Source organism: Gracilinanus agilis, chromosome 4 (genome assembly GCF_016433145.1).
Source record: "Gracilinanus agilis isolate LMUSP501 chromosome 4, AgileGrace, whole genome shotgun sequence".
NCBI lineage: Eukaryota > Metazoa > Chordata > Mammalia > Didelphimorphia > Didelphidae > Gracilinanus > Gracilinanus agilis.
Genome location: NC_058133.1, coordinates 78,888,996 through 78,916,985, shown reverse-complemented (window position 1 = coordinate 78,916,985; position 27,990 = coordinate 78,888,996). Strand labels below are relative to the sequence as shown.

The 27,990-nt window shown below is 35.5% G+C and overlaps 1 protein-coding gene across 1 annotated transcript in view; it reads left to right on the top strand.

Moving 5' to 3' along the window:
* The window catches only part of SHCBP1L (SHC binding and spindle associated 1 like), a 40,276-nt gene extending 13,129 nt beyond the window's left edge, over window positions 1-27,147 (top strand). Inside the window, exons 3-10 of the mRNA XM_044676067.1 lie at window positions 545-759; window positions 4,500-4,586; window positions 5,018-5,236; window positions 15,566-15,671; window positions 18,229-18,382; window positions 22,812-23,062; window positions 24,563-24,685; window positions 26,896-27,147. Of these exons, the coding sequence (XP_044532002.1) occupies window positions 545-759; window positions 4,500-4,586; window positions 5,018-5,236; window positions 15,566-15,671; window positions 18,229-18,382; window positions 22,812-23,062; window positions 24,563-24,685; window positions 26,896-27,147 (1,407 nt within the window). The remainder of the gene's footprint in view (window positions 1-544; window positions 760-4,499; window positions 4,587-5,017; window positions 5,237-15,565; window positions 15,672-18,228; window positions 18,383-22,811; window positions 23,063-24,562; window positions 24,686-26,895) is intronic.
* The last annotated feature ends 843 nt before the right edge of the window (window positions 27,148-27,990 follow it).

Here is a 27,990-nt window from a genome sequence, read left to right as displayed (position 1 = left end):
CACTTAGCTCCCTAGACCACAGATGATTTCTGAGAGCCTTTATAGCTTAGATCTAATACCCTGTTATCTAGAGACCGAATAGTTGTACATAGATATTCCCTGTTTGCTGAATTCGTTTTGCTTTATCTGAAGTAAATTCTTTTATCATGGGCAGATAAATTTAGGACCTTAAGGTATTGCAATACACTTGCAAATATTTACTTAAAATATTTAGTAACTGACTAGTTTATACTTCCAAAAAATGTCCATTTAGTTGTAATCGTTTATTAAACAAAAGTACATTTACTACAATAGAATAAATACTGAAAAATATGCAAACTATGCTCTCATTTATGCTAATATAATTTTCAAAATACAAACTATAAAAGGTTTTGAGGTTTTTTTTAATGAAGCAGTTGACACAGAATTAGATTGAAATAACAATTATACAAATTGGTTTGTTAAGTAAGAAAAATTTTTAAAAACCACAAGCAAGCCATATGAAAAAATTCATTGGAAAATCAAACAAAATCTTTAATTGTATATTTCCTAATATTTATCCTAGGTAACTTGTAAACCACGCCAAAGTTCATCATCTTGTTTCAAAGTTACCGTATCTGTTGCTGAGCCCTTTTCATCCAATATTGCAAATATTCCAAGAGATTTGATTGATGAAACATTAGAAGAACTAGAGCACAGTGTACCTCTTTTGGAAGTTTATCCAGTCCAAGGGCAAGATGATGATATACATGATATTGCTCTGGCCTTGGAAGTTGTAAGGTATTAGTATTTTTGATTGGTTTTAAGCTAGTAAATTAATTATGCTGGTTTTACTTGATTTGTAGTCCTTAAACATGGAAGACTCTCAGTAAATATTTTTTGGTTTCATTTTATTTTATTTTGATTCTATAGTACTAAGTTCAGTTCATCTAGAATGCATCTAACTTTAGTTGTATTTGAAACTACCCTCTTAAGTATTATTCTTTCTGGCAGGTATATACATTGGGATAAGAAACTTATGTGAATAGAGCTTAATTTTTTATTAAGAATTTGATTTTTAAAAGTCTAGGAAATAAGGGGAAAAATTCTGTCTACGTTTAAACACATTTTAAAAAATAACCAATGTATACTTATTAGCACTAATTATCTTTATTTCTGATCATCTCTTTCCTATTTCTCTTGCTGGAGCTCCTTGTTTCATGAGGCACCTATATTCCTTGTCCTAGGACCTTTCTAATATGTTATTAAATTAATGTGCTTTCACCATAGTTAATGTGTTTATTCCAGCCACCTCAGTATATCATATATCATCACATGACAAAGTCAGTTGGTTTCTGCCAGTATAGTATATGAATTAACTTTCTTTAATTGTTTCCTTGTTTCTTAATCACTACTTATAGGAAGAAAACCAAAAACATTTAACTTTAGAGCTTTCCTTCAATAACAGTAGTCTTATTTTTTCTATAGAAAACTATGATATTCTAAAGTATAACACAGGACTCACTAATTTAAAGTCTCTTATCACTAACTATTAGTCCTTTTAAGAAAAATTTCAAGACTTTAATTCTTTTTTTCTTTATTATTTTTAATAAGATTTTCCATGGTTACATGATTCATGTTCTTACTTTCCCCTTCTCCCCCCCAAGCCCCGCCCATAGCCAACCCACATTTCCACTGGTTTTAACATTGTAAGACTTTAATTCTTGAGAGAAATTAAGTTTTCAATTTTACGACTCACAATTCTTTAGGTTATGGATAATTTTTTAAATTTAACAAAAGATTAATACAAAGCTTTAATAAAACCAAATTTGCCTATTTTAGTTTAATTTCAGTACCTAAATTATAATTTTGAAAATTTTTTTCCAATTACATGTAAAAACAATTTTTAACATTTGTTTTTTAAAAATTTTAATTCCAAATTCTCTCCTTTTTTCCCTCCCTACTCACCTTGGGATGGCATATACAACATATTTCCATATTAGTCATGTTGTGAAAGAAAACAGATCAAAAGGATAGGAACAAGCAATTTTCAGATGAGGAAATCAAAGCTATCAATAATGTTACGAAAAAATGTTCTAAATTACTCTTGATTAGAGAAATGCAAATTAAAACAACTCTGAGGTACCATCTCACAATCATCAGATTGGCCAATCTGACAGTAAAGGAAAGTGATAAATGTTGGAGGGGATGTGGCAAAATTGGTGCGCTAATCATTGTTGGTGGAGTTGTTGAACTGATCCCACCATTCTGGTATATACCTTTTGATCCTGTAGTACTGCTACTGAGTCTGTATACCAAAGAGATTATAAAAAAAAGGAGAAAGGACCTACTTATAGCAGCTCTTTTTGTGGTGGCAGAGAATTAGAAATTGAGGGAATGTCCATTAATTGGGGCATGGCTAAATGATTGTGGTATATATTGGTGATGGAATACTATTGTACTGTAAGAAACAATGAGCAAAATGATTTCAGAAAAAAAGCTGGAAAGATCCTCATGAACTGATGCAGAGTGAAATAAGCAGAATCAGGAGAACATTGTACACAATAGCAGCAATATTATATGATCAACTGTGAAAGACTTGGCTATTCTCAGCAATATAATGATCCAGGACAGTTCTGAAGGACTTATGACAAAGAATATTCTTCACCTCCAGAGAAAGAACTGCTGAAGTCAGATGCATATCAAAGTAGACTACCTTCCACATTAGTTTATTTACATTTTTATTTTGGGGTTTTGGTTTTATATGAGTATTTTCTTATAATAATGACCAACATGGAAGTATTTTTACTTGATATATGTATAATTCAGATCAAATTGCTTATCATCTCTGAGAGGGGAGAGGAATGGAAAAGGGAGGAAGGGGTACAATTTGAATCTTATGATTTCAGAAAATGTATGTTGAACATTGTTATTACACATAACTGGAAAAATAAAATGTCTTTGAATAAAACATGAAAAAAAAATACAAAATAAAAAGGCAAAAAAAAGTCATGGAAAAAATAAAGGAAGTCAAAAATGGAATGCTTCAGTCTGCATTCAGATTCCATCAGTTCTTTCTCTCTAGGTAGATAGCATTTTTCATCTTAAATCCTTTGGAATTGTCTTGAAGCTTTATAATGTTGAGAAGAGTTAAGTCATTCATAGGCAATCATTAAATAATATTGGTGTTGCTGTGTACAATGTTTTTGTGATTCTGCTCACTTCATTTTGCATCAGTTCATGTATTTCTAGGGTGAGAATATCCTGCTTATTATTTCTTATAGCACAATAGTATTCCAGCACAATCATATATCACAACTCATTTAGCCATTTCCTAATTGGTGAGCATCCCCTCAATTTCCTTTTTTTTTTGCCACCACAAAAAGCTACTACTATAAATATAATATATATATAAATAGATAGATTTTTTATTTTTTTAATTCTCTTTTTATTGCTATTGTTGGGTCGAAGAGTGTGCAGTTTTTTAGTTCTTTGGACAGAATTCCAAAGTGCTTTCCAGATTGGTCAGATAAGTTTACAACTAAACTATCCGTGCCCCAGTTTTCCCACATCCCCTTTAACATTTGCCTTTTTTCTTTTCTGTCATATTAGCCAATCTTAGAGGTGTGAGATGATACATTGGAGTTGTTTTAATTTGCATTTCTTTATTTTATTTTATTTTTTTAAATCCTTAGAATCAATACTGTCTACCGGTTCTAAGAGCAGTAAGGGCTAGGCAATTGGGGTTAGGTGACTTGCCATGGGTCACAAAGTTAGGAAGTAACTGAATCCAGATTTGAACCCAGGACCTCCCATCTCTAGGCCTGCCTCTCAATCTACTAAGCCATCTCACTGCCCCAATTTGCAGTTCTTTAATCAAAAATGATTTAGTATATTTTTTCATTTGACTATAGATAGGTTTTATTTCTTCAGAAAACTGCCTGATCATATCATTTAACCATTTATCAAATGGAGAAATTGCATTATGTTTTATTCACATATTTGAGAAATTATACCTTCATAAAAAAATTTGTTATTAAAAAATTTCTTCAGTGTTCTGATTTCCTTCTAATCTTGGTTTTGTTTGTGCAAAACCTTTTTAATTTAATGTGATCATAATTATCCATTTTGTATCCAATAATGCTCTCTATCTCTTGTTTGGTCATAAATTCTTCATTTATCCATACTTCTACAGGTAGACTATTCCATGCTCCCCTAATTTGCTTGTGGTGTCACCTATTATATCTAAAGTTTTTTAGTTAAATTTTATCAGTCTTCCTGAGGAATCTTTCTCCATTCATATTCCTTCACTTTTCCTTTTAGATAATCTAGTTAGTATGTCCTCCATTTTTCTAGTTCTGCTTTTTTCACTTTGCATTGTTTCATATAGATCTTTCCAGATTTCTAAATACTTCTCATTTCTTTCTATATTTACTGTATTACAGGATCTCACTAAATCAATGTACTATTTTGTCAAACCCAATTCCCAGTATTTTTGACAATTTTTTTACCATAATAAAGAAAATTTTGATTTATTTTAGATTTTTCTATGACTTCCTTTGGAGAGACTGGGATGACGAAGAAAGTTGTGAAAATTATACAGCCCTAATTGAAGAAAGAATTAATCTGTAAGTATATTTTGATAAATGATCTAGAGCAATAGTGTCAAACTCAGAAATGGATCCCTTTTTTCAACCTATTAAGGTAGAAAATCACAAATTAGCATTATCTATGTTGTATTTTTACTTATTTTGTTTAACATTTCCCAGTTATATTTTAAAATGGTGCAGCCCCATATTTGGGGATTTTGTGAGTTTGACACCTCTGATCTAATGCAAAAAGTACTGAATTTTGAGTTGAAAGACCTGGATTTGAATCCCTACTCTGCCTACTTTGGGACTTAATAAACAAGTCACTTTTACCCATCTGAACTTTGATTTTCTGTAAAATTAGGATCACTCTAGATTATTACTACAAAACTCCCTGGTAGCTCTAAGTTTTAGGATCCAAATTACTATATTTCAGAAGAAAAGAGTTCTTTTATGGTTTTATTTCTTAGGTGGTGTGATATACAAGATGGTACAATCCCTGGTCCTATTGCGCAGCGTTTTAAAAAAACTTTGGAGAAGTACAAAAATAAGCGTGTGGAACTAATTGAATACCAAAGCAATATTAAAGAAGATCCATCTGCTGCAGAGGCTGTTGAGTGTTGGAAAAAATACTATGAGATTGTGATGCTATGTGGGTTGTTGAAGATGTGGGAAGATTTGCGCCTCAGGTAACTATCCATATCATTTCAAACAGCAATAAAATAGCGTGATTATCTTTAAAAATAAGTTATTTATTATGAACTTTAATAATGCTAAAATTAAATAATACTTAAGCCAAATTAACTTACCCGTTATAATTAGACTTTTAAAAAATTATTTATTCACATATTTTTTTTCCTTTAAACCCTTACCTTCTGTCAGGATCAGTTCTAAGACAAAAGAGTAGTAAGGGCTAGGCAATTGAGGTTGAATGACTTGCCCAGAGTCACACAACTGGGAAGTGTCTGAGGCCAGATTTGAACCCAGGAACTCCCATATCCAGCCCTGGATCTTTTTTCTGCCTAGCTACTCCCGAACCTCTCACATTAGTGTTATATATGTCAAACTTGATTTTAGTCTCTTGTCATTTTTTTCCTCTTTTAATTTTTAATATTGACAGGAGAAAATGATTGCTATTTTGTTTTCCCATAATCAATCAGTAAACATTTATTAAGTGCCTACTAAGTGCCAGGCACTTTGTTATGTGCTAGGAATACAGATATGAAAAAAAGACAGTCCCTACCCTCAAGTTGCTTATAATCTAATGGTGGAAGACATCACACAAAAGGATGTTGAAAAGCAGAGCATGTCAGTCAAGAGAAGTCAGACAAGTTAGTCAAAAGAAGTCCCAGTGCCACCAGGTGAGAAATGAGAAGATGCCAGTTATTCTACTACTCTAAAACTAATTAATAAGCCAAGTGAAATTTCTGGTTTTTATACTATTTTGACTCATAGGATTATAAAGGGAAGGGATTTTAGAAGCCATCAACACCAGTCCCCTCATATAATGAATGTATATATAAGCTCTGAGAACTTAAAATGAGTTACTCCAGTTCCATACTGCCTAAGCTACCTGCATGATTCCCTAAGGCTTGACTCCTGTTTTAATGGGATAACTAGATCTCTGTGTTTCTCTCCTTTTCTTGTTAGGATTTAAAATTTTTTTTTCTGTTTTTAAAAGTACTCTATGTCTAAATTGTTTAATTTTTTTATTCTTTTTATTAATCATAGTATACATATTTTATCCCAAGTAAAATTGTTTTTTTAGAACTCATATACACTACTTTGTACTATGATTATAGGTAATTTTGTTGAGTGCTTGGCACTTGATTGATCTGAAGGATCTCAGTTCTCCAAGGTAATTTCTTCAATTGTGGACTTTTTTGATAAATTCTTTCGGATATTGTTGATTTTTGAATGGCATTTTACTGTCTTTGATCAGAATATTTACGTCTATTGTATACATAATTTTTTAGAACAGAAATCTAGTAAAGATTTTTTGACCAGCTTTTCAGTATCTTCCCTGTGTTGTTGCTGAGATATCTGAGATTCCAAATTGATATATGCTTTGTTAAATAACTCCTTCTTCATGCCTGAATAATTCTTGTTTTTGTAAATTGAAGCTTGATAATTATATGTCATATAGATTTGGATTTTGGATTTCACCATGCTAACATCCTATGAACTTTTTAAAATTTTTGTCATATTAACAGCCTATTCTTGACCACATTGAGAGATTGTCTCTATATTTACAAATAGGGCATTTTCTCCCCATCCTCTTTTTAATCTCTACTGGGTTCCTTTTAAATCTAAAATTTGATCTTGATCTCTCTTCCAAGTCTTTAAATTTATTCTGCCTTGTTCTAATTTAATTTTGGGGTTCCATGATATTTTGGGCTTCATAGTTTCACTATCCATTAATCTTTGCTTAATTACATTTATTATGTTTTTGCAGATGCTCCTTTGTGTAAGTTTTTTCCCTTTATTTTTTTTCTCTTTATTATCTATTTTATTTTGTCTCACTTGATATTTTATAATATTCTTGATTGCAAAAACTGTAGTCAAGGTCTCATTAATTCTTATGTCAGCTGTTATGAAAGTCTCCTAGTTGTTGTTCCTTTCTTCAGTTTATTCCCTTTGCAATCCTTCCTTCACATCACTGCCCAAGTATTCTGGCTTATCCACCTCTTATTATTTCATTCTCACTCAAAAATCTATAATAGTTCCCCATTGCCTACTGAATAAAGTATAAATTTCCAGTATGATTTTTAAGGTATTCAAGGTCTTTCATAGTCTGATTTTAGCTTTATCCACATTTCTTGCACATACCACTCCATTTCACATATTCTTTGTTAGAGAAAAAAAACTAGATTCTCTTTCTTATCCTGCTTTTTTCCTCCACAAAGCTTTTTAATGAGCAAAAGGTTTTCTCCCATGTCTAGAATGTATTTCTTCCATGTCTTAAAGCCTCCTCTCTTGCCTTTTTCATAAATTATTGTCCCCTCTCCCTAGGGTGAAAATAATTTCCCCTTCCTCCAGTCTCTCAAAATTCTTTTTTTTGGTACCTCTCCTTTATACTTTGCACTTAACACCTCTTTCTTTTTTTGATCATATTATTTTGATTGCAGATATTGACTCTAAGCGATCACCCTAGTGCAAAAATCAATAATATGGAAATAGGTCTTGATCAATGACACATGTAAAAACCCAGTGGAATTGCACATCGGCTATGGGAAGGGAGTGGGGGGTGTGGAGAGAAAGAACATGAATCTTGTAATCATGGGAAAATATTCTAAATTAATCAATTAAATGAAATTTTCCCCTAAAAGTCATCATTTGAATGCCTATCTTTACCCAGATTCGATTTTAATTGTAAGCTCCCTTGAGAGCCAAATCAGTTTGTGTGTGTGTGTGAGAGAATATATATATATTCATGCAATATATATCACTTAGGGCTCTGTCAGGCACTGGGGAACAAAAATAAAAGTAAAACTGCCTTCTAGTAGTTTCCAATTTAATTTAGTGTGGGAAAATGGATACAGTCTTAACACAAGCATGATACAAGGTAGAATATAATGAGGAAAGCTATTAGAATGCTACATGGAAGAAGGTAACAAACAGCTGAATAGAGCTTTGAAGTAATGAAGTAATTAAGAAAATGAGAAATATGTGCAAAGTATCTTCTAAACATGAAGGCTATTTTAGCAGTGTCACAGAGATAGAAAAGAGCAAGCCAGAACCAGAGAGGATGAAGAGTAGTAGTCTGATTTGCCCTGAACTTTGAATATGTGAAGGAGAGTAATTAAGAGTTAAGACTGGACATGATTGTGGAATGATATGAATGCCAGGGTTTACCATTTAAACATTATTTGATATGTAGTGAGGGAGGCATGGAAGGTTTTCAAGTAAAGCAGTAAAACTGACCATTCATATGTATTAGGGAAATTGGACAGCAAAATGGTAGATGAATTAGACTAGGCACAAATTCCAGTTAGGTTATTATAGTAATCTAGAGAAGTATAAGAGTTTGAACTGGGGCAGGAGTGGAGAGAGTATTATTAGAGAACAAATTGTGCAGCAGTATACTGGAGCCTGCTTTTATATATAGGTACATAGATGTATACACACACATATACACACAGACTCTAGAAAACTAATTGTTAAATTTTTAGTGTGAGCATTTTTTTACCTCAAAAATTGGCAAATGCTACAAATTAGGACTTGATTTGTTCTTTTGTGGAGTATTAAAGTGATGGATAGGTTAATAATGCAAATTAAACTTAAACGTGTGTTTTGTGCATTTTTTTTTCTGGAGAGCCAGTTCTTGAACCAGCCCATCCTTGGTTGTGAATGGAGGAGAATGTTCTCCTTTAAGCTTCTAGAGAGAGAATTTATAGGCTTGGGCAGTTGATTGAATGCTTGGCGTGAAGAACAGGGAAATCATCACTTATTTCAAGGTTACGTGATTTATATTCCTAGTTCCTGGCATTCTGCATATCAGGAACTTAACAAATATTTTTTGAATTGAAAAAAATATTCATGAAAATGAATTTTTTTATTGGACATTAGCCAGTATTTGGCAGTAATTTATTCCAAATTAAATTTCATGGATCTAACACCCCTATGTAGATTTAACATGCCCTAGTTCAGGTTAAATAACCCTGGTTTTCTCACTAATTAGGACAAAGGCCTCCTCAGGACTATCTGATATCTCAATTTTATTTATCATCTTCATGCCCCACAACCATTGTTTTTTGTCTTTATATGATTCATAGGCAGATGTTTTGCATTTAAAATATTTCCTGGGGGAAGCTAGGTGGCTAAGTGTGTTGAGAGCCAAGCCTAGAGACTGGGTGTCCTACATTCAAATCTGTCCTCAGACACTTCCTACCTCTCTAAGGCCCTGGGCAAGTCACTTAACCCCCATTGCCTACCCCCTTGCTGCTTTTCTACATTAGAACCATTACACAGTGTTGATTCTAAGATGGAAGGTAAGGGGTACTGAAAAAAACAAAACGCAGGTAATAGCTAGCCCAGCTTTTGTCCTTTCAATATTCACTTCTAGTACCTACTTTTTTCTTATCTATAAACATTACATTCTAATGCTAGATTTTGTTGTACTACCATGGCTCATATGTTTTTCAAGCATAGTCCAAGCAATGCACTATTTGTTGTTGGTTTTTTAACCTTTACTTCCTCTCTTAGTATCAATTCTAAGACAGAGGGGCAGAAGCTAGGCAATTGGGAGTAAGTAACTTGCTCAGGGTCACACAATCTGAGGCCAGATTTGAACCTAGGTCCTCCTGATTCTAGGTCTGGCACTCTATTCACTGAGATACATGATTGCCCCTTGAACTGTATTTTCTTTCCAAAAACTAGCCTAACTACAGAGAGAGGTTCATTGCCAGGAATCAAAGAATGAAGAATTCTTTGGCCATAGCAATCTGTGAAATTTAGAAAAATACAAAATGGTTTTCAGTATTGTGAAGTGTCTTTCACTTCTGCAAATGGCAGAATTAAAGGGTAAGAGGTGCCAAGAATTACAGTTTTATACCATCTGTGAACATTAACCAGCTGATGGAGCGCCTTGTCTAATGACACCACAATCGGACACTGCTACTAGAGAGAAATTAAATTATATCAGTCTTGATATTTCTTACCAGAAGTCAAAAGGAATTTGCAATTAAATGAAAGGGTTGATTTACAGCTTCTCTTTGGAAAGACAGATTTAAAAGTATAGATAGAAGTTTTATTTTGTATTTAAAGGCAATAGGAAACATTTAATGGAATTTTTGAATCATTTTGTATTGCTCTGCTAATGACAACACCCATTGCCTAGCACTTAGAACTCTTTTGCCTTGGAACCATCCACAGTATTGATTCTAAGATGGAAGGTAAAGGTTATTTTTTTAAAAAGACACACACACATACATATATATGTAGGCAGTTTTCTAAGGAAGAAATCCAAGTTAATAGCTATATGAAAAAATGCTTCAAGTTGCCAATAATCAGAGGAATGCAAATTAAGGCAATTCTGAAGTTCTACTTCACACTCATCAGATTAAAATTTTTGGAGGGCCTATGGAAAGATAACAATATTGGTAGAGCTATTGGCTTAGCCTCTCTGGAAAACCATTTGGAATTATACCCCCTAAATCACTAAACTATACATGTACATACACCTTTTAACCCAATAAATATCACTACTAGGCCTATGCATACCCCAAAAGAGATCAAAGAGGAAAAAATCCTCCATATACAAAAATATAACTATTACTTATGTAGTGCCAGCAACTGGAAACTAAGGGAATGCTCATCAGTTGGGGAATGGCTGGACAAATTATGGCAAATGAATTGAGATGTTATTGTGTTGTAATAAATGATAAAAGGAATGTGTTTTTTTTAACCCTGGGAAGATTTATATAAACTAATGCAGAATGAAATGAACAGAACGAGAAGGACAATTTATACATAACAAACAACTTTGAAAGATTTAAGAACTCTGATCAGTGCCATGGCCAATGATAAAGTAATGGGCTCAAGACACAAAGAAGACATACATTTTCAGATAGGGACAGTGTGGGAATTTTTCGCTTGATTATGCATATTTATTATGAAGGGTTTGTTTGTTTTTTCATTGAGAGTAGGGGAGAAGAAAAGGGAAGATTATTAGGGTATCCAAAAGAAGAAAAGATCACTGGACAGAAGGAAGGCAAGAAAAAATCACCAATAAGCGGAACAACTTTGAAAGACATTGAATTTAATATATTTTAAAAGCTTAACACATTTTTGGTTTTCTGTATAATTATTTTTCTATACTATTATGCCTATAGAAATACACATTTTCTTTGGTATTTCAGTTCAAAATTTTTTTTAAATTTAAAGACTTTGATGAAGATTAATTTATGCATCAACATCTGTTGCAGAGGAAATAGAGCCATTCCATGAAGAATGAACTCTGACTAAATTCAAATGTTTATTCAGTGACTTAAGTACAAAAGTAGGAAGTGATGAGGATAGTAGAAATACGGTTAGGAGTAAGAAATAATAGAAGACAAAGATTTATAGACCTTCAGCAGTCTCATGTCTGTATATCATGAATATTTTATTAGCAAAGAGAATGACCTGGTGAAGGCCCTGAATGTGGACAATGTTAAATAACATTACAAAAAGTGAAATTTATTATATTTTAACAGAAAGAAAATTATATTCTCATGTGGGTCATTTCCTGAATGAGTTGTGTGTGTATAGTTAGACCAACTTCTTAAGCAAAGATCAAAAGTAAAATATAGAAGAATCTATAGTCTCCCAGATGCACCTGTTTGCAAATGATTCAAAAAGATTTTGACAGTCTAGAACAGTGATTCCCAAAGTGGGCGCCACCGCCCCCTAGTGGGTGCTGCAGCGATCTGGAGGGCAGGGATGGCCACAGGTGCATTTATCTTTCCTATTAATTGCAATTAAAATTTAAAAAAATTAATTTCCAGGGGTACCAAGTAATATTTTTTCTGGAAAGGGGACGGTAGGCCAAAAAAGTTTGGGAACCACTGAAGAACAATGAGCTAAATCTAGTAAGATGAAATTTAATAAAAGTAAATGTATAGGGGGCAGCTGGGTAGCTCAGTGAATTGAGAGCCAGGCTTAGAGATGGGAGGTCCTAGGTTCAAATCTGACCTCAGACACTTCCTAGCTGTGTGACCCTGGGCAAGTCACCTAACCACCATTGCCTAGCCCTTACCACTCTTCTGCTTTGGAGCTAATAACACATTATTGACTCCAAGATGGAAGGTAAGGGTTTAAAAAGAAAAGTAAAGTAAATATATAAAGTTCTACACCTGGGTTCAAAAAATTAGACAAATAGAGTAAGGTGAAATTGGGGCTAAACATTAATTCATGTGAAAAATAGGGGTTTAAATGTAGTATAAAGACAGTATGGGGTAGCTAGGCAGCACAGTAGATAGAGACCTGGGTCTGGGCTCAAGAAGACTCTTCCTAAGTTCAAATCTGGCTTCAGACCCTTGTTAGCTATGTGACCCTGGGCAAGGTACTATATCCCATTGGCCTCAGTTCTTTATCTGTAAAATGAGCTAGAAATGGAAATGGCAAATCATTCTAGTACTTTTGCTAATAAAATCCCAAATGGGGTCACAAAAAGACAGACAGGACTGAAAAAGACCTGAGCACAGTATCTTTGGCCTCTTTTTGTATCCCCACCACTTAGCACACAGGAGATACTTAACTAAATGTTGATTGAAGTACTATTCTATATTTTGTCAAATGTGTAGATGCTACAGATAGAAAGATAAAAATAAAACAATCTATCCCCTCAAGGAACTAATATATTCTAATACTTGAGTTTTCTAATATGGATACTCCCTTATCTGGGTAGAAATCAGCCATCAAATGTGATTCTTATGTTCTCCAAAGAGCCTGTTAGGGGATCTACCCAATGTGTTCTGGGCTCCTCTCTTGTTCTTTTTCCATTTTGTGGGTACCAATGCAGTCTTTTGAGCTAGCCTTCTGTTATCTCTTATTACAACATGTTTCATTCATCTCATCAAAAAATTCTTAGATATTTCTTACACCACTTCTTGTTTTTAGATTGTGCTGAAAATATGCTATGACCTCTTCATCACCCATTGGGTTACACACCTAACTTTGTTCCAAGATTGTGGTGATCCAAGATTTATGACATATTTTCAGCATACTGGGGAAAAAACTGCAAAAAGAATTTGCTGGACATTAGAATGTAGGCTTGAGAACAAAGATTTTCATTTTTGTCTTTATCAGGCATATTGGGAAACTTGAAAGCATTCTTTTATGCCTCATTTGAGGTTAATAATTGTTAAATTTTCTATATGATTATATTTATTAAGGACACTTGTGTAACTTCCTTGTACATAAGAAAATTCATACAGGTAAGAAACCTTATGAATGTGGGAATGTGTGTATAATTTTAATAAATGTCATAACCTCCCCATACCTACCAAAATCCTTAACTTCAGTTTCAATTCTTTGGAGCTTGTATCATTTCATTCTCAGAAGAATTTTGTAAGGATGAAAATTGGATAGCAATTTTGTCTATAATTTTTTTATCTCTTTTTGTGATTTCCTTTTCCTAAGTTACCTGTAGAAGAGTCCCTTAGCATGTATGTTGCCCTCTATATAGATTTCTTCTGTGTGTTGTTCTCCTGGGACAGCATCCTTTCCCAATTTTTTCTTATTAAATGCTATTTCTCATTCTTCATATATATGGGACTGAGATGATGCCAGTAAATTGCTTCAGAAAATCTGTTCTTCCACTTTCTCCTTGTACGTACACACACACACACACACACACACACACACACACACACACACACACACACACACACACACACACACACACCCTCTCTCTATTGTTGTGGAGGAGATGTTATTGGATATAGATTGACTTGGTTGGCCTATGAAGTATCTTTCAACACTGAGATTCTCTGATTTTTGAAAATTTCATCTGTAACTACTTTTGGGATGGGATGGCTGCTTAGATTAGTCTCAAGCAGAGGTGTGCTGGCAGATATTTCACAACTGGCGCTCCAGAAAAGATGTACACTGTGTAAGGGCACAATGTGGGGGAGAGAGGAAAAGGACTTTGGGGGTGAGAAAAAGAATTCTGAGAGATGGAGTCTTTAGGGTACAACATTCTAATTACATAGCACATGATACACTTTTAAGTTTCAACCTACATTATTAAAATTTTCTCCATTATTTTCTTAAATCTAGACAGTCAACAAAACAAAAAATAAAGCCTATCTTGGTATTTTTCTATTTCTAAGGTGCAAATACTAAAATTGAAAATTTAACAGTCAGCTCTCATACCAAGCTTTCAACAGACTTGCCTTCCCCTCTTTGCTTTTTGCTGTCAATGAAACTAAATGCAATACTGCTTCTAGTCTTCAGACTTTCCTTTGGTTTCTTCCTTAGTATTTTATAAATGAATTTATATTCTAAACTCAGTTACTCTTGACTGCTATTTCTCTACGTGGCAAGGCAATGAATGTTGGGTGGCTAAGGCAATGTGATAACTACTTTATATCACTCTTGGAGAAAATGGTTAAATCCATAAATATCTTTGCCTTTTTTTACAATTCCTAATTTTTAGCATTTGTAGCCCATTTGAATATGCGAGGTTGAATCTACCGCATTTGTACTTAGCATCTTTTTTATAGCTTCTTTTTTTTTTTTAAACCCTTGTACTTCGGTGTATTGTCTCATAGGTGGAAGATTGGTAAGGGTGGGCAATGGGGGTCAAGTGACTTGCCCAGGGTCACACAGCTGGGAAGTGGCTGAGGCCGGGTTTGAACCTAGGACCTCCTGTCTCTAGGCCTGACTCTCACTCCACTGAGCTACCTAGCTGCCCCCTTAGCATCTTTTTTATACTAATTTGAGGTCACTTGTGACATTTGCTCTAGTTTTTGGTCTTCATTCAGATATCTAATTCTAAAATGAATTCCACATCAGTAACAAGTCATTTCCTATCTGTTAAAAATAAAGTCAATTCCCTTTTTTGGGCTGTGGTTAGTTGCTTATCTATAATTTAAAAAGATTTAATACCTTTGATTTTCAAACTTGAGATAACTTTTTGTTTCTGGAAAATCAACAATGGTGAATACTTAATTATTATAAAGTTAATAGCAATCTCCAAAAATGAACACACAAGGACCAAAACTTATAATTGTTTACATTTTTTAAAAGAACATAGATTTTAACAAATAATGATAGCAATTTACTTACTTTGTCCTCTTACTGACATAAGTTTTACCTTACCTTGAAGAAGCAGTTATGAGAGGGAGAGAGAGAAAGACAGAGAGAGGAAGAATTGAGAAGACTAAAATCCTTTTATCTACAAAAGTATCTAGAATGGCTCATTTCTCTGGGATGCTGGATAACCAAATATAATAAATAAAATCAGGCTAGTCTAGTTCATGATTCATTTAAAACTTTTAATGTAAATAAAAATCTGAATTTTTAAATTACAGAGTTCATGGACCTTTCTTCCCAAGAATCTTGAGGCGGAGGAAAGGAAAAAGAGAATTGGGGAAAACGATAACTCATATTGTAGCAAAAGTGATGACAACTGAAATGGTAAGAAATATACTTTAGGCCTCTGCTAATTCAAATTTAACTATCTACATCATTGTTACTGAAGATAGTTATTAAATGTTTCTTTGCATGTGGTATGCTATGTTAGGTACTATTTAAAGAAAATAAGAGATTACCCTTGCCTTTTGGAAGTTAAAATGTAAGTTGGCAGGATCCAGACAAATGAAGTGTTTTTTTAACATGTTCAATCAGCAGTATTGAGCGAAGGTAGAGAGGCAAGAAGAAATTCTGAGAATTTAATCATGTTAGTGATAAGATCACTACTTTTTCTCTAATCCATTGGGTAAAATTTCCTGGAAAAGTTTGGATATTGGGAACTTTTTGAATGATGGGAAGGTCAGCCCCATCACCTGGGATGAGGATGGCATTTTAGTCAGCACTGTGCAAAAGAATACCCAGAAATTGTTTGATAAAAAAGAAGGGGGATCACTGACTAAAATTAGCTTAGGGAAAAGTGGGATATCCTAAAAAGGGAGTATAGGGGAACACAGGAAATGAGGTGGCACAGTAAAAGTTAAGGTTTAATGTAGTAAGATAATGTTGCTTCTGTTTTATCCAATTCCAAAAGAGGCAGCTGGGTAGTATAATGGGTAGAGAGACTTGAGTTCAAATCCAGCCTCAGATACTAATTGGCTAGGTGATCCTAAGCAGTTTGCCTCTATTTACTCTTCTATAAATTAGAGATCATAATAACATCTACCTACCAGAGTTGCTGTAAGGATCAAATGGAGTAGTATTTGTAAAGTGTTTATCACAGTGCCTGGCATGTAACAGGTACTACATAAATGCTTATTCCTTTCTCTTTCCCTTTTCCCCCCTTCCAAAATAAGTCACCATCTTTCAGAAAAAACAGATGTTGAATTTTTGTGATGCTGGAATTATTAGGCTTCTGAGTGACTCTCCTAAGTTCCCCACTATAAATAAAACCTTGATGATTCACCTTAGAGAAGAATAAGAAAAGAAAGTAGGTTCTTCTAAACTAATGAAGAAAAAAGTATTAGATACTTTTAAAAGAAATGCATTTCTATTAGTATTTTCAAGAATATGTAATATCTGGACAGCTGGGTAGCTCAGTGAATTTGAGAGCCAGGCCTAGAGACGGGAGGTCCTAGGTTCAAATCTGGCCTCAGACACTTCCCAGCTGTGTGACCCTGGGCAAGTCACTTGACCCCCATTGCCTACCCTTACCACTCTTCTGCTTTGGAGCCAATACATAGTATTGACTCCAAGATGGAAGGTAAGAGTTTAAAAATAAAATGTAATATCATTGCTTTCAGAATATGGAAATAAAATAAAATCACCATAAAGCAAACTCAAGACCCTATAAAAATGAGTTCTGAATAGATCAGACAGGTTCCAGGGTAGATTTTTAAAATTTTTTTTACATTCTCCCTTAGAATCAGTACTGAGCCTTGTTCCAAGGCAGAAAAGCAGTAAGGGCTTAGGCAGTTGGGGTAAAGTGACTTGCTCAGGGTCACACAGGAAGCATGTGAGGCCAAATTTGAATCCAGGACTTCCTGTCTCTAAGCCTGGCTGTCAGTCCACTGAGCCACCTAACTGCCACCAGGGTGGACTTTTTACAGTGATAATAAGTAAATCTACTAGAAACTTGGCCCTCGAGATGATGTTGCTTCCATCATGGCATGAAACCAAGGGCTTGTTTTTGCAGTACTTCTCTTGGTATTATAATATGGCAGCAAGACATAGGATACAGCACACAAGAGGCAATGGGGAGATTCATGTTGATTGGGAGGTGATTGTAACATATAACATATAACCAATGAGGAACACTGAAGAATAGAAATAAAAAATATCTTGAAGGTCAGAGAAGGAAGAGAAGACAGGCTTAGGGATGAGATTATATGAAGGGCTTTTAAACCCAATTAGTTTTTACATATGATTCTGGAGGCAATCAGTAAGCTGTTTAAATTTACTGAATAGTAGAGTAACATGTCAGACCTGCACTTTAGAAAGACCATTTAGATGACTGAGGATGGAGTGGAGGTCGGGGTATGTTTGAGAGAGGAGAGAGAGGCAAGAGGTCTAGGTAGTGACATCGAGAATCCAAAGGACTTGGCAACAGATTAGATTTAAGAATGTTTAAGGAATCTGATATAGATACATACTTTGGAAACATAGGAATGTGGCTGCAATGTAACTTGGGGAAGGAACTAATTTGAAATCAAAGGACTTAAACTTGAAATTGAGCTCTGCCTTGTGCCAATTACTTCCCTCATTTCTTCTTCAGAAGGTGTGAGGATATGGCCTACCCCGCCCCCTTTCCAGAAAAAATATTACTTAGTACCCCCTGGAAATTATGAAACTATTTATTGAACTCAGAATAGAATGTAATACAGAAAAAGTGTGGCCATCGCTGCCCCCCTGGATCGCTGCAGCACCCACCAGGGGGCCGTGGCGCCCACTTTGGGAATCACTGGGCTAGATGATCTATTAAATTACTTTCTTGTTCTAAATTCTATGATACTATATAAATTCATAAGTGAATCTACCGTTAAGAGTTCAGTGTTTCTTTTTACAGGTTAAAGATTTATCCTCAGATACACTTCTCCAGCAACATGATGATTTAGATCTGGCTTTGGATAGCTGTTACAGTGGTGACACAGTAGTCATCTTTCCTGGAGAATATCAAGCTACAAACCTTGCCTTATTGACTGATGACATCGTTATTAAAGGTTAGCCTAGCTCTTTTTCTATTCTTGAAATTAGAATAATTGTATATTATAAAACTTATGTTTAAATCCATAGTTAGAAATGGGGAAATGTGTAAGTTATATAGTCTATAAATGTTTTTTTTGTGTGAACCATCATGTAGTTTTTTCCCCTGGAAAAATTAATTTTAAGAGTTTAACTTTTTCTACTATGTCCACCTTTTACTATTAGATCAAGGATCTTTGATTTTATTACTATAAGGATCCCTCCATTGGGACTTCAGTCCATCTGTAACTTAGGCATCATGCCTTAAAGAGTTCCCCAAGGTTCCTTGACTATGCTACAGTGGAGAGAGTGCTGGATTGGGAGTCAAAGGACTTGGGCTCTAATGTCGACGACTTGCATGACACTGGGCAGGTTCCTTCACCTCAGTGAGCTTCAGGTTCCAGCTCCTAAAAAGTGAGAAGGTTGGTTGATGTGACTTACAGCCCTTCACATCTGTAGTCTATAGCATAATTAGTTCCTGATTACTATCAGAGGCAGGGTTTGAACTCAAATCCTCTCCTGTTGTTAATTTCACTTGATATTTTTAAAAAATCATTCAAGGACTTAAATTCACATATAAATCAATTAATTTAATTAAAAAGAAAGTCCAAATTTATTACTTTTCATTTTATTTTGGATCAGAATACTAGCTACCTCTACTTATTCATCTGCCCATGTCTTTTCTTAAATATAGATGGACTTTCCATATTGTCTTTGCATTAAAAATATTTTTATCCAGTGCAAATATCTCTAGATTTTCTTATATTTAAAATAGTGATAATGCATCTGATGATGATAATCTGAAAATGAGTATGACAATAGCTCATATCAATTAAGGTTTACAAATCATTTTCCTCACAGCAGTCCTATGAAAGAAGTAGTGCGTGCACACACACACACACACACACACACACACACACACACACACACACACACACACACACACCCATTTTACAGTTAAAGAAACTGAAGCTCAGAGAGTTAAAGTGACTTGTCCATGATCATTCAAATAGTAAGTGCCAAATTTGGTGTATTGGTTCAGGTTTTCTGACTCAAAGTTCAGAAGTTTTTCTGATATACTCTGTTCCATATATTAGTATGGGTTGCTTTTGCAACTTCATTCAAGGTGTACCTTTCTCTCAGGTCCTCTTTTTCAGTAGTTCCTAGTTTTTCATGGCTGTTTAGCATTTTCTCCAGAACCATTTGTATATTTAATTATGAACATTCAGTTCAGTTAGTATTGAGCACCCAAAGAGCTCTCACATAGCTTCCATTCCACTGAAAAAATATAACTTTATATAGGCATGGTTAGATTAGTTTCAGAAATCACCTACAGGCTTTCTTTGTTGTCCTGAAAATATTTTTAATTTTTATGCCTTAGAGTCTAAGGCTTAAACTATTTAAGGCTTAGACTATTTTATGTTTGACTGTAGATCATAAGCTTTAGCTATGTTCACACCAGTAGGCATTTTAATAGCCATTTCTCTTAACTACTACTTGTTATCTTTTATCCCATCCTTTCCAACCCTACCTTCACTAATATCCTGTTTCAACTCTGTCAGCTCCTTCCTCTCTGCAATTCTCTCTCCATAGTGAACAAATTCCCCTTCATCCAGGACTTCTCTGCCTCACACTCTTTCTGTCTACACTAGGACTCGGCTTCTCCTGGAGAATGCTGCGTTATGGGCTTATCCTCGCAAGTGCAGATTTTATCTTCTTTCTTACAACTCTCCTAGAAGCCTATCTGTATGCCCCAACCCGGGAGGAGTAAAATATTCCTTGCTCCCTTACTTGTCACTTACAGATTCTCCCCATCCCTCTGCAACCTTTCCTCCTTTGAAGTCCACTCAATTAAGTTTCCACACAATCCAAATTATAGTGACTGTGGAAATCTATCAGTCCTCTTGGTAACTCCCCCTTCCTTTCTTAAGGAATGAGTGCCAAGTTCCCATCTTTCTTACCTTGACTCCTGCCCTTCCACTAGGGGATGGACAAGGAGTTTTTGGTTTCTGCTGTTCAGTGAAGGACTGGCAAGGAGAAGAGAGAGAAAAAAATACTTGTCAAAATATATAATAAAATTACACTTTAAACATCATATTATACAACCTCACCTGGACTCTCTCACTCCCCATTTCATATCTTTTTTTCCCCTCCATAAGCAGACTCTACCTCCCCTTGTCCCTCCTCTTTACTCTCTTAGCTCAGGATCTTTTTACTGAGATAATTGAGACACTTTGGCAAAAGCTCCCTACTTTCCCATTCTCTTCATCTCAAAACCTTTTGACATTACATTCTGTCTTATTTTTTTTTCCCTGTTCTTTGAAAAAGAGGTGGTCGTCTTTGCCCAAGCCAGTGTCTACACATGCAGCTGATTGTGAGCACACGGAGGATAGGAACTGGCTTCCCTTTCTGAGTATTTTCTGAGCTTAGCCCAGTGCCTGGCACACAGTAGGCATTGAATAAATGCATACTGTCTAGCTCAGGGATTGGTAACATATGGCTCTTGAGCCATATCTGATTCCACCTCCAGACCGGCCAGTCTGGCCAGAGCCCCAGGATGTGCCCCAGGGGGCCCTTCAGCCTCTGCCCCATATTCCAGCGCCTTCCACCTCCATCCTCCTCCTTCCACAGGCGTTTATGGCTCTCAAGGACAAAAAAGTTGCCGACCATTGGTCTAGCTGATCCATCTCCTCCAATAGATTCATCTTCATTCAGTTCCTCTTTCTCTTTCTTCAGCCTCTGTTGGTTCTTTCCCTGCTGTATTCAGACATCTTAAATCTTCATTCTTTAAAAACTAAACAAAATAAAACAACAACCAAAAAAACCTTCACTAAGGCTAGACCATTATTATCTCTTATGTTCTCCTGTATATCTTCTTCCCAAGCATCTTGAAAAACTGTCTCCTTTTCATCTCCCTCAATCACTTCTTAATTTTGCAGTCCAACTTTTCCCCCTCATCATGCAGTCTCCAAAATTACTTTGATTTTTTTAATTGCTAAATCTCATGGCTTTTCTCAATCTTCATCCTTCTCAACTTTCTGCTACATTTGATCCTGTTGACCCTGTTCTTCCTTCCAGATACTATTTCCTCTCTGGCTTTTTGTGACATGATTCTCTCCTGATTTTCCTGGCTGTCTGACCTGCCTCATCTCTCCCCATCCCTCTACACTGCAAGCAATCTGCCTTAAGCAAAAATCTGATCATGTTACAGGACTCATTGATTCCAATGGCTCCTTATTACCACTTGGGTAAAGTAGGAATATGGTTATCTCATGAAATCCTTTAAAACCTATCCACAAGGCCTCAGACACTTTCTAGTGTTACCCTGCAAGGGTCACTTAACCCCACCTCCCACCCCCCCACCCCCCCACCGATCACCTAGTCCTTACTGCTCTTCTGTCTTGGAACTGATACACAATATTGATTCTAGAATGGAGGATGAAGGTTAACTATCTCCAATCTATATTTTTGGCCTCCACTTCTCCTACACTGTTGACACTCCATCTCCTTTTTCAGTGCCTTTGTAGTGGCTATCCTACATCCCTGAAATGCTCATTCTCCTTATCTTTTGCCCTTAAGATGCAGCCTAACAACATCTTCTACCTGTAAAGTTTCCTGGTTTCTTCCTTTCACTACTTAGTTTAGTGCCCTTCCTCTTCAGCACTCTTGTATTTCATTAGTTTGACAGAATTCATATTCATTCACTTCATATTTATACTCTCTATATTTATATATAGACTCACTTTTCCCATTTAGAATGTAAATTCTTTATAAGCAGAGAGCTTTCTTTTTTGGTAATTGTACCCTCAGGGCTTTGGACAATGTTTGGCACACAGTAGGCATTTGGTAAATGTTTGGTGTTTGATTAATCTGCTTTCATCAATGTGGTCACTTGCTGAAAATGTTTATTATATGCCTTCCATGCCTTGATAGATAAGTAGCTATGGCCCAAATGTCATTATCTTGTGGCTAACTTTTTGGGAATGAGATTCTTTGAATTAGGCTAGTATATTCTTCATGTGACAGTCTTTCACTTGGTCCGTGTGTCAAACCTTTCCAGCTTCATGGACCCACAGCTTGTCCCAGGCTAGCATAAGCTTCAAGAAATGAGTCATCTCCATGCCACCATGGAGTAGGACTTCAGTGGGGCATTAAATTAAGCCTCAAGTGAAGGATTTTAAATAGAAGCCATGGGTAAGTTTAGAGGTTGTTTCCATCATGATACCCTATAATTGAGAAAATGAATGTGGAAAAAAACAAGCTACTGTAGATAAGAGTCTTCTTAACTGTTTATTGGACATTTTGTGGTGAATATGAAAAGGAATTTTTTAAATTATTAAATGACTAAAAGATTTTAAATATATTCTTCTAGTATTAAATAATTATATATTTTCTTCTATAAATTAGGAGTTGGAAAGAGAGAGGAGATTGTGATCACTTCAGAGCCTTCTCGTGACAGTTTTGTAGTGTCTAAAGCTGAAAATGTGAAACTGATGCATCTTACTTTGGTACAACAAGGGACTGTTGATGGTATTGTGGTGGTAGAATCTGGTCACATGACCCTAGAGGACTGTGTGTTGAAATGTGAAGGAACAGGAGTCTGTGTTCTTACAGGAGCTGCTTTGACTATCACTGACAGTGAAATTACTGGCGCTCAGGTAGTTTATTTTAATAACATCACTACTTAGAACAAAGTTAGGTTGTTTTGGTGGCAGCTATTTAGAACAAATTTGGGGTTTAAATTACTTTGTAAAGTAGTCAAAATTAAAAACAAGCTAATCAGAAATAGGTGTGAGATGTGAGGATTCATGGGGGAGAAGGGAAATTATTCTAATTCAGGATGAGAATGCATAGCTTTAATGGAACTAAGTATGACAGAAAGGATCAAACTTACTGAGTAAAAGCCAAATGTGAATTAATTATGTAAAGTTCTTACTTTTAAAAAAACCTTTACACACACACACACACACTCCATTTATGAAGTGTCAGACACTGCTACAGAGTAATGGGTTAAACATACCTAAAAATTCAGAGAGGTTCATTTGAGAGCCAAAAATATTACTGATCTAGAAGGAGAAATCTAATAAAAAATTAACAAAGAAATTAGGAAAAGAAAAAAATTAGGAATCCTTTATAATGTTCATTAACTATTAGGATGATCCAATTTTATTTCTACCTAGGCAAAAAAAAAATGGACCTAAACTAATGCATAAGGAGTAATTTCTTGAATCAAATTAACATTGAAGGCGAAATTTTAGAACATCTTTCCCTGGAAATTACATTTGTCTAGGACGGTGATGGGCAAACTATGGACCAAGGGCCAGGTGCAGCCCCCTGAAATGTTCTATCCAGCAGCAGGACATTATTCCTAATCTGATGAATACAATGAGTAGGATACAATACAATGAAACTTAGAAAGAGTTGCCTTAGAAACAGACTGACAGATGAGCATTTCCTTTCCTTTGGGTCCCTCTTTAAAAAGTTTGCCCATCGCTGATCTAGGATGTCAGCAAATTGGACTAGATGATCATACTATCCCTTCTAGCCCTATTTTTTGTTTTCCTTTTTCCTTTTTTAATATTTTTCCAATTACATGTTAAAACAAATTTTAGCATCTGTTTTAAAATTTTTTGAGCACCAAATTCTCTCCCTCCCTTTCTCCACTCCATCGTCCCTGAAAAGGCAAGCAATTTGATTTAGACTGTACAAGTGCAGTCATGCAAGACATATGTCTATGGCAGCTAGGTCTCTCAGTGGTTAGATATCCAGGCCTGGAGACAAAAGGTCCTGGGCTCAAATCTGGTCTTAGACAGTTGTGTGACCCTGGGCAAGTCACTTAATCCTAATTGCCTAGTCCTTACCACAGTTCTGTCTTGGAGCCAATAGTATTGATTCTGAGACAGAAGGTAAGGGTTTTGGGGCTAAGGGGAGGACATATATCCCTATTAGCTGTGTTCTGGCCCTATTTTCCAAAGGAATTTTATGCAAAAAATTGCTATACTTATATGTTCTTTCATGACATTTCAAAATATAAGCACATCTTCCATACTATAAATTTCCATAAATTAAAGAGCAGCTTCATTTCTTTAAAAAGAAGTTTATGGGTTTTTTCCTTGTAATTTTTATTGGCTTTTTGCCTTTTTTTTTTTAATTTGCAGGGTGCTGGTGTTGAACTATATCCTGGCAGCATAGCCATTTTGGAAAGAAATGAAATTCATCACTGCAATAATCTTAGAACTAGTGACAATTCAAAAAGCACCTTAGGAGGAGTGAATATGAAGGTGACCTAATTTTTTCAGTTGTTTTAATGTTTTTACTAAAAAGAATTTAAAAATATTAGTTGTAGGAATTCAAGGAATTCCTTGAAATAAAGGATAATGGAGCATCAGATTTATTCTACATCATATCAGAATATAAGTGCTGGGAAGGCTCTTGGGAGGCCAGTTAGTCCAACCTGTATCTAATGAAGAATCCTGTCTACAATGTCCTAGACAAATGGTTTTCTGGTCTCTATTTGAAGGGGGAATCTCCTGTCTTTAAAGGAAGCACATTCCATTTTTCTTAAGGAAGTTTTTCCTCATGTAAAACTTAATCCTCCCTCTTTGCAACCTCTGCCTGTTAGTTCTAGTTCTGCTGCCTAGAGTAAAGTAGCACAAATCTAATCCCTCTTCTACATTAACAATCCTTGAAATCTTTAGAGTCAGCTATTGTGTCCCCTTTAAGCCTTCTCCAGGCTAAAAACTGCTAATACTTTGTACTGATGAATGAAGAAATAAATGAAAAACCATTTATTAAGTGCTTACTATGTGCCATACACTATTCTAGATGCTGGGAATAGAAATATAAAAGTGCCCTTAAGGAGCTTATATTCTGATGGAGACAAGCACACATGTGGGCATTGATGGCCAGGAAGTTGAATTTTGGTCTGGAGAGTCTTCCTAACCAGTTGACTAACCTTTTTTAGAAGCAGTAATAGTATAGAGTTGGTTATTGTTTCCACAGCAAGGGATAGACAGAAAGCAGGAATGGGAAGGGGAGTGGAAGGCAAGGCAGATGAATTCAATGGTCAGAGTGTCTGACTTGTTGGAAACATGGTCTGGTTTGGGTTCTAGCTCTTTATACTGGTCTAGGTGAGTTTAGACCAGTGATTCCCAAAGTGGGTGCTACCGCCCCCTGGTGGGTGCTGCAGCGATCCAGGGAGGCAGTGATGGCCACGCTTTTTCTGTATTACATTCTATTCTGAGTTCAATACATAGTTTCATAATTTCCAGGGGGCACTAAGTAATATTTTTTCTGGAAAGTGGGCGGTAGGCCAAAAAAGTTTGGGAACCACTGCTCTAGATAGACTATTCAATCAAGACAGCTTATCCTAATGGGTCTAAAAATAAGATTTCTGGAGGTTTCATTGGTTGGTTACACTTTCACAGAAGGTGAATGAGGGTAATGGCAGGGCAGAGTACAAGACAGGTCAGGTGGACTGCTAGATGGGATGTTCATCCTCATGTGGAAACTTCTGTGATCTTTTCACCATCCTGATGAAAGACGAGTCTTTTGGACAGAATTCATCTTGTCCTGCTTTCTTAAAAATTGGTTCCTAGAACTAAAAAAAGTATTCCAGACATACCTGACCAGTAGTTTACCAGCTTCTTGGTCATGGAACAAAGATCAAGTATCAACAAGTAGATTAATACTTGTAGATTGTATTGTTCTTAAGAAAAAAAAACACAACAAAACAACAACCTTTAACTTCTGTCTTAGAATTAATACTGTGTATTAGTTCTAAGACAAAAGAGCAGTAAGGACTAGGCAATGGGGGTTAAGTGACTTGCCCATAGTCACACGGCTAGGAAGTGTCTGAGGTCCGATTTGAACCCAGGACCTCCCATCTCTAGGCCTGATTTTCAATCCACAATCCACTGATCCATCTGGCTGCTCCTGACTGTATTATTCATAAAAACCTTTCTCTTTTCCCTTCCTGCTACCATCATTGTAAAAGTGTAGTTAGTGTCACTATCTGGTAATAATCTAGCTAAATGTGTCCTTAGACAGCAAATTCATTCAAAGGGCCCTGATTCTAGAACTTCCTAGAGCTTACTTCTACTAGAATTGCACCATCTCCAGGAAATGATGGAATCTCAGAATAGGACTTGTCTGAAGGAACCTTAATTAAGTCTAAAAAGAATAGTCATAAGCATTTTTAAAGGGTTATTTATAAACACAATTCAGTTTTGTAAAATGTGAATCTAGATTTTTTAAATTGATGAATTGGCCATTTTGAAGTATGTTTTATAGTTTTGTTATTCAGAGTATGGAAAAGCAGCACTTGTTAAAAACTGAAGCAAGTAGCACTACTTCCAGTTAATGTTTTTAAAGATATTTAGCTAATTAAGCTAAAGTTAGGTACTAATAGCATGTTAATTACCTTTATACTTTGTAAAGAAAAACATGAAATAATCCTTTAAAAAACTAACTAATTTTAATACCCCAACAGGTTCTTCCTGCCCCTAAATTGAAGATGAATAATAATCATATTTATAGCAACAATGGATATGGAGTAAGCATTCTACAACCAACAGAACAGTTTTTTATTATAGCAGAAGGAACTCTTAACAAAGGAGCTGCTTCAGGAGATAAAAAAGATGATGATATGCTTTCCAAAGTAATGCAAAATCTGAATCTGGAAATGAATAATAATAAGATAGAGGCAAACTTAAAGGGGGATATCAGAATAGTCACAAATTAAAGCACAGGATTCATGTTGAGGATGCATATTTGGGATATTTGTTTAATAAATAGTTGCTGATTCCCAAGGAAATGGTAGTTGTAATGAAGTTTTGAGTTTGTTTAATTAAACTATGAAGATTTTTTTATTAATGGTCTTGGAGGGAATGATTCATTTTAATGCATGTTTTTATACTTTTGCTTTGGATAATTCCTAGTTTAAAATATTTTGATTACAAACTTGATTATCCTGTTCAATTCAAGAAGCCTTTGAAAAAATTAGGTTTGGTAGTTAAGGAGCTGGAGCAGAGAGTAGTTGAGAGAACACACAGTATATATACTAAGTTCTTGCAAGGTTTGAGAGCTTTGTGAGGCCACTAACCACATGGCCTCAAAAAGCCTCTTTTAGATTACACCTCAGCTCTGTTCTGAAGGACTCCTAAGAGGTAGATGTGAAGGAGAGTGAGGAAATCACCTGCACAAAGACACGGAAGGGGGAGATGGAATGTCACGTAGAGAGACAACAGCCAGCAGGCAAGTTTGGCAGGACCATACCGGATCCATATTCGACATTAATCTGCAATGCCAGACAGAGCATGAAGGGCTTTAAAAGCCAATGAGAAGAGGCAAAAGAGGAGTGGCCTAGCCACATCTGTGCTTTGGAATGAACAGTTTGGCAACTGTTCAGAAGATGGATCAGAGTAGGGAGAGACTTAAAGCAGGGAGATGGGGTAAGAGGCTGTTGTTGTCTGAGCAAGAGGAGCTAACAAGGGCTGGAACGAGAGTAGAATGGAGAGAAGCAGCCTCAATAAGGTAGGAGAAGACTTGACAACTGACTGGCTCAGTGGGGCAAAGGAGAGGGGAA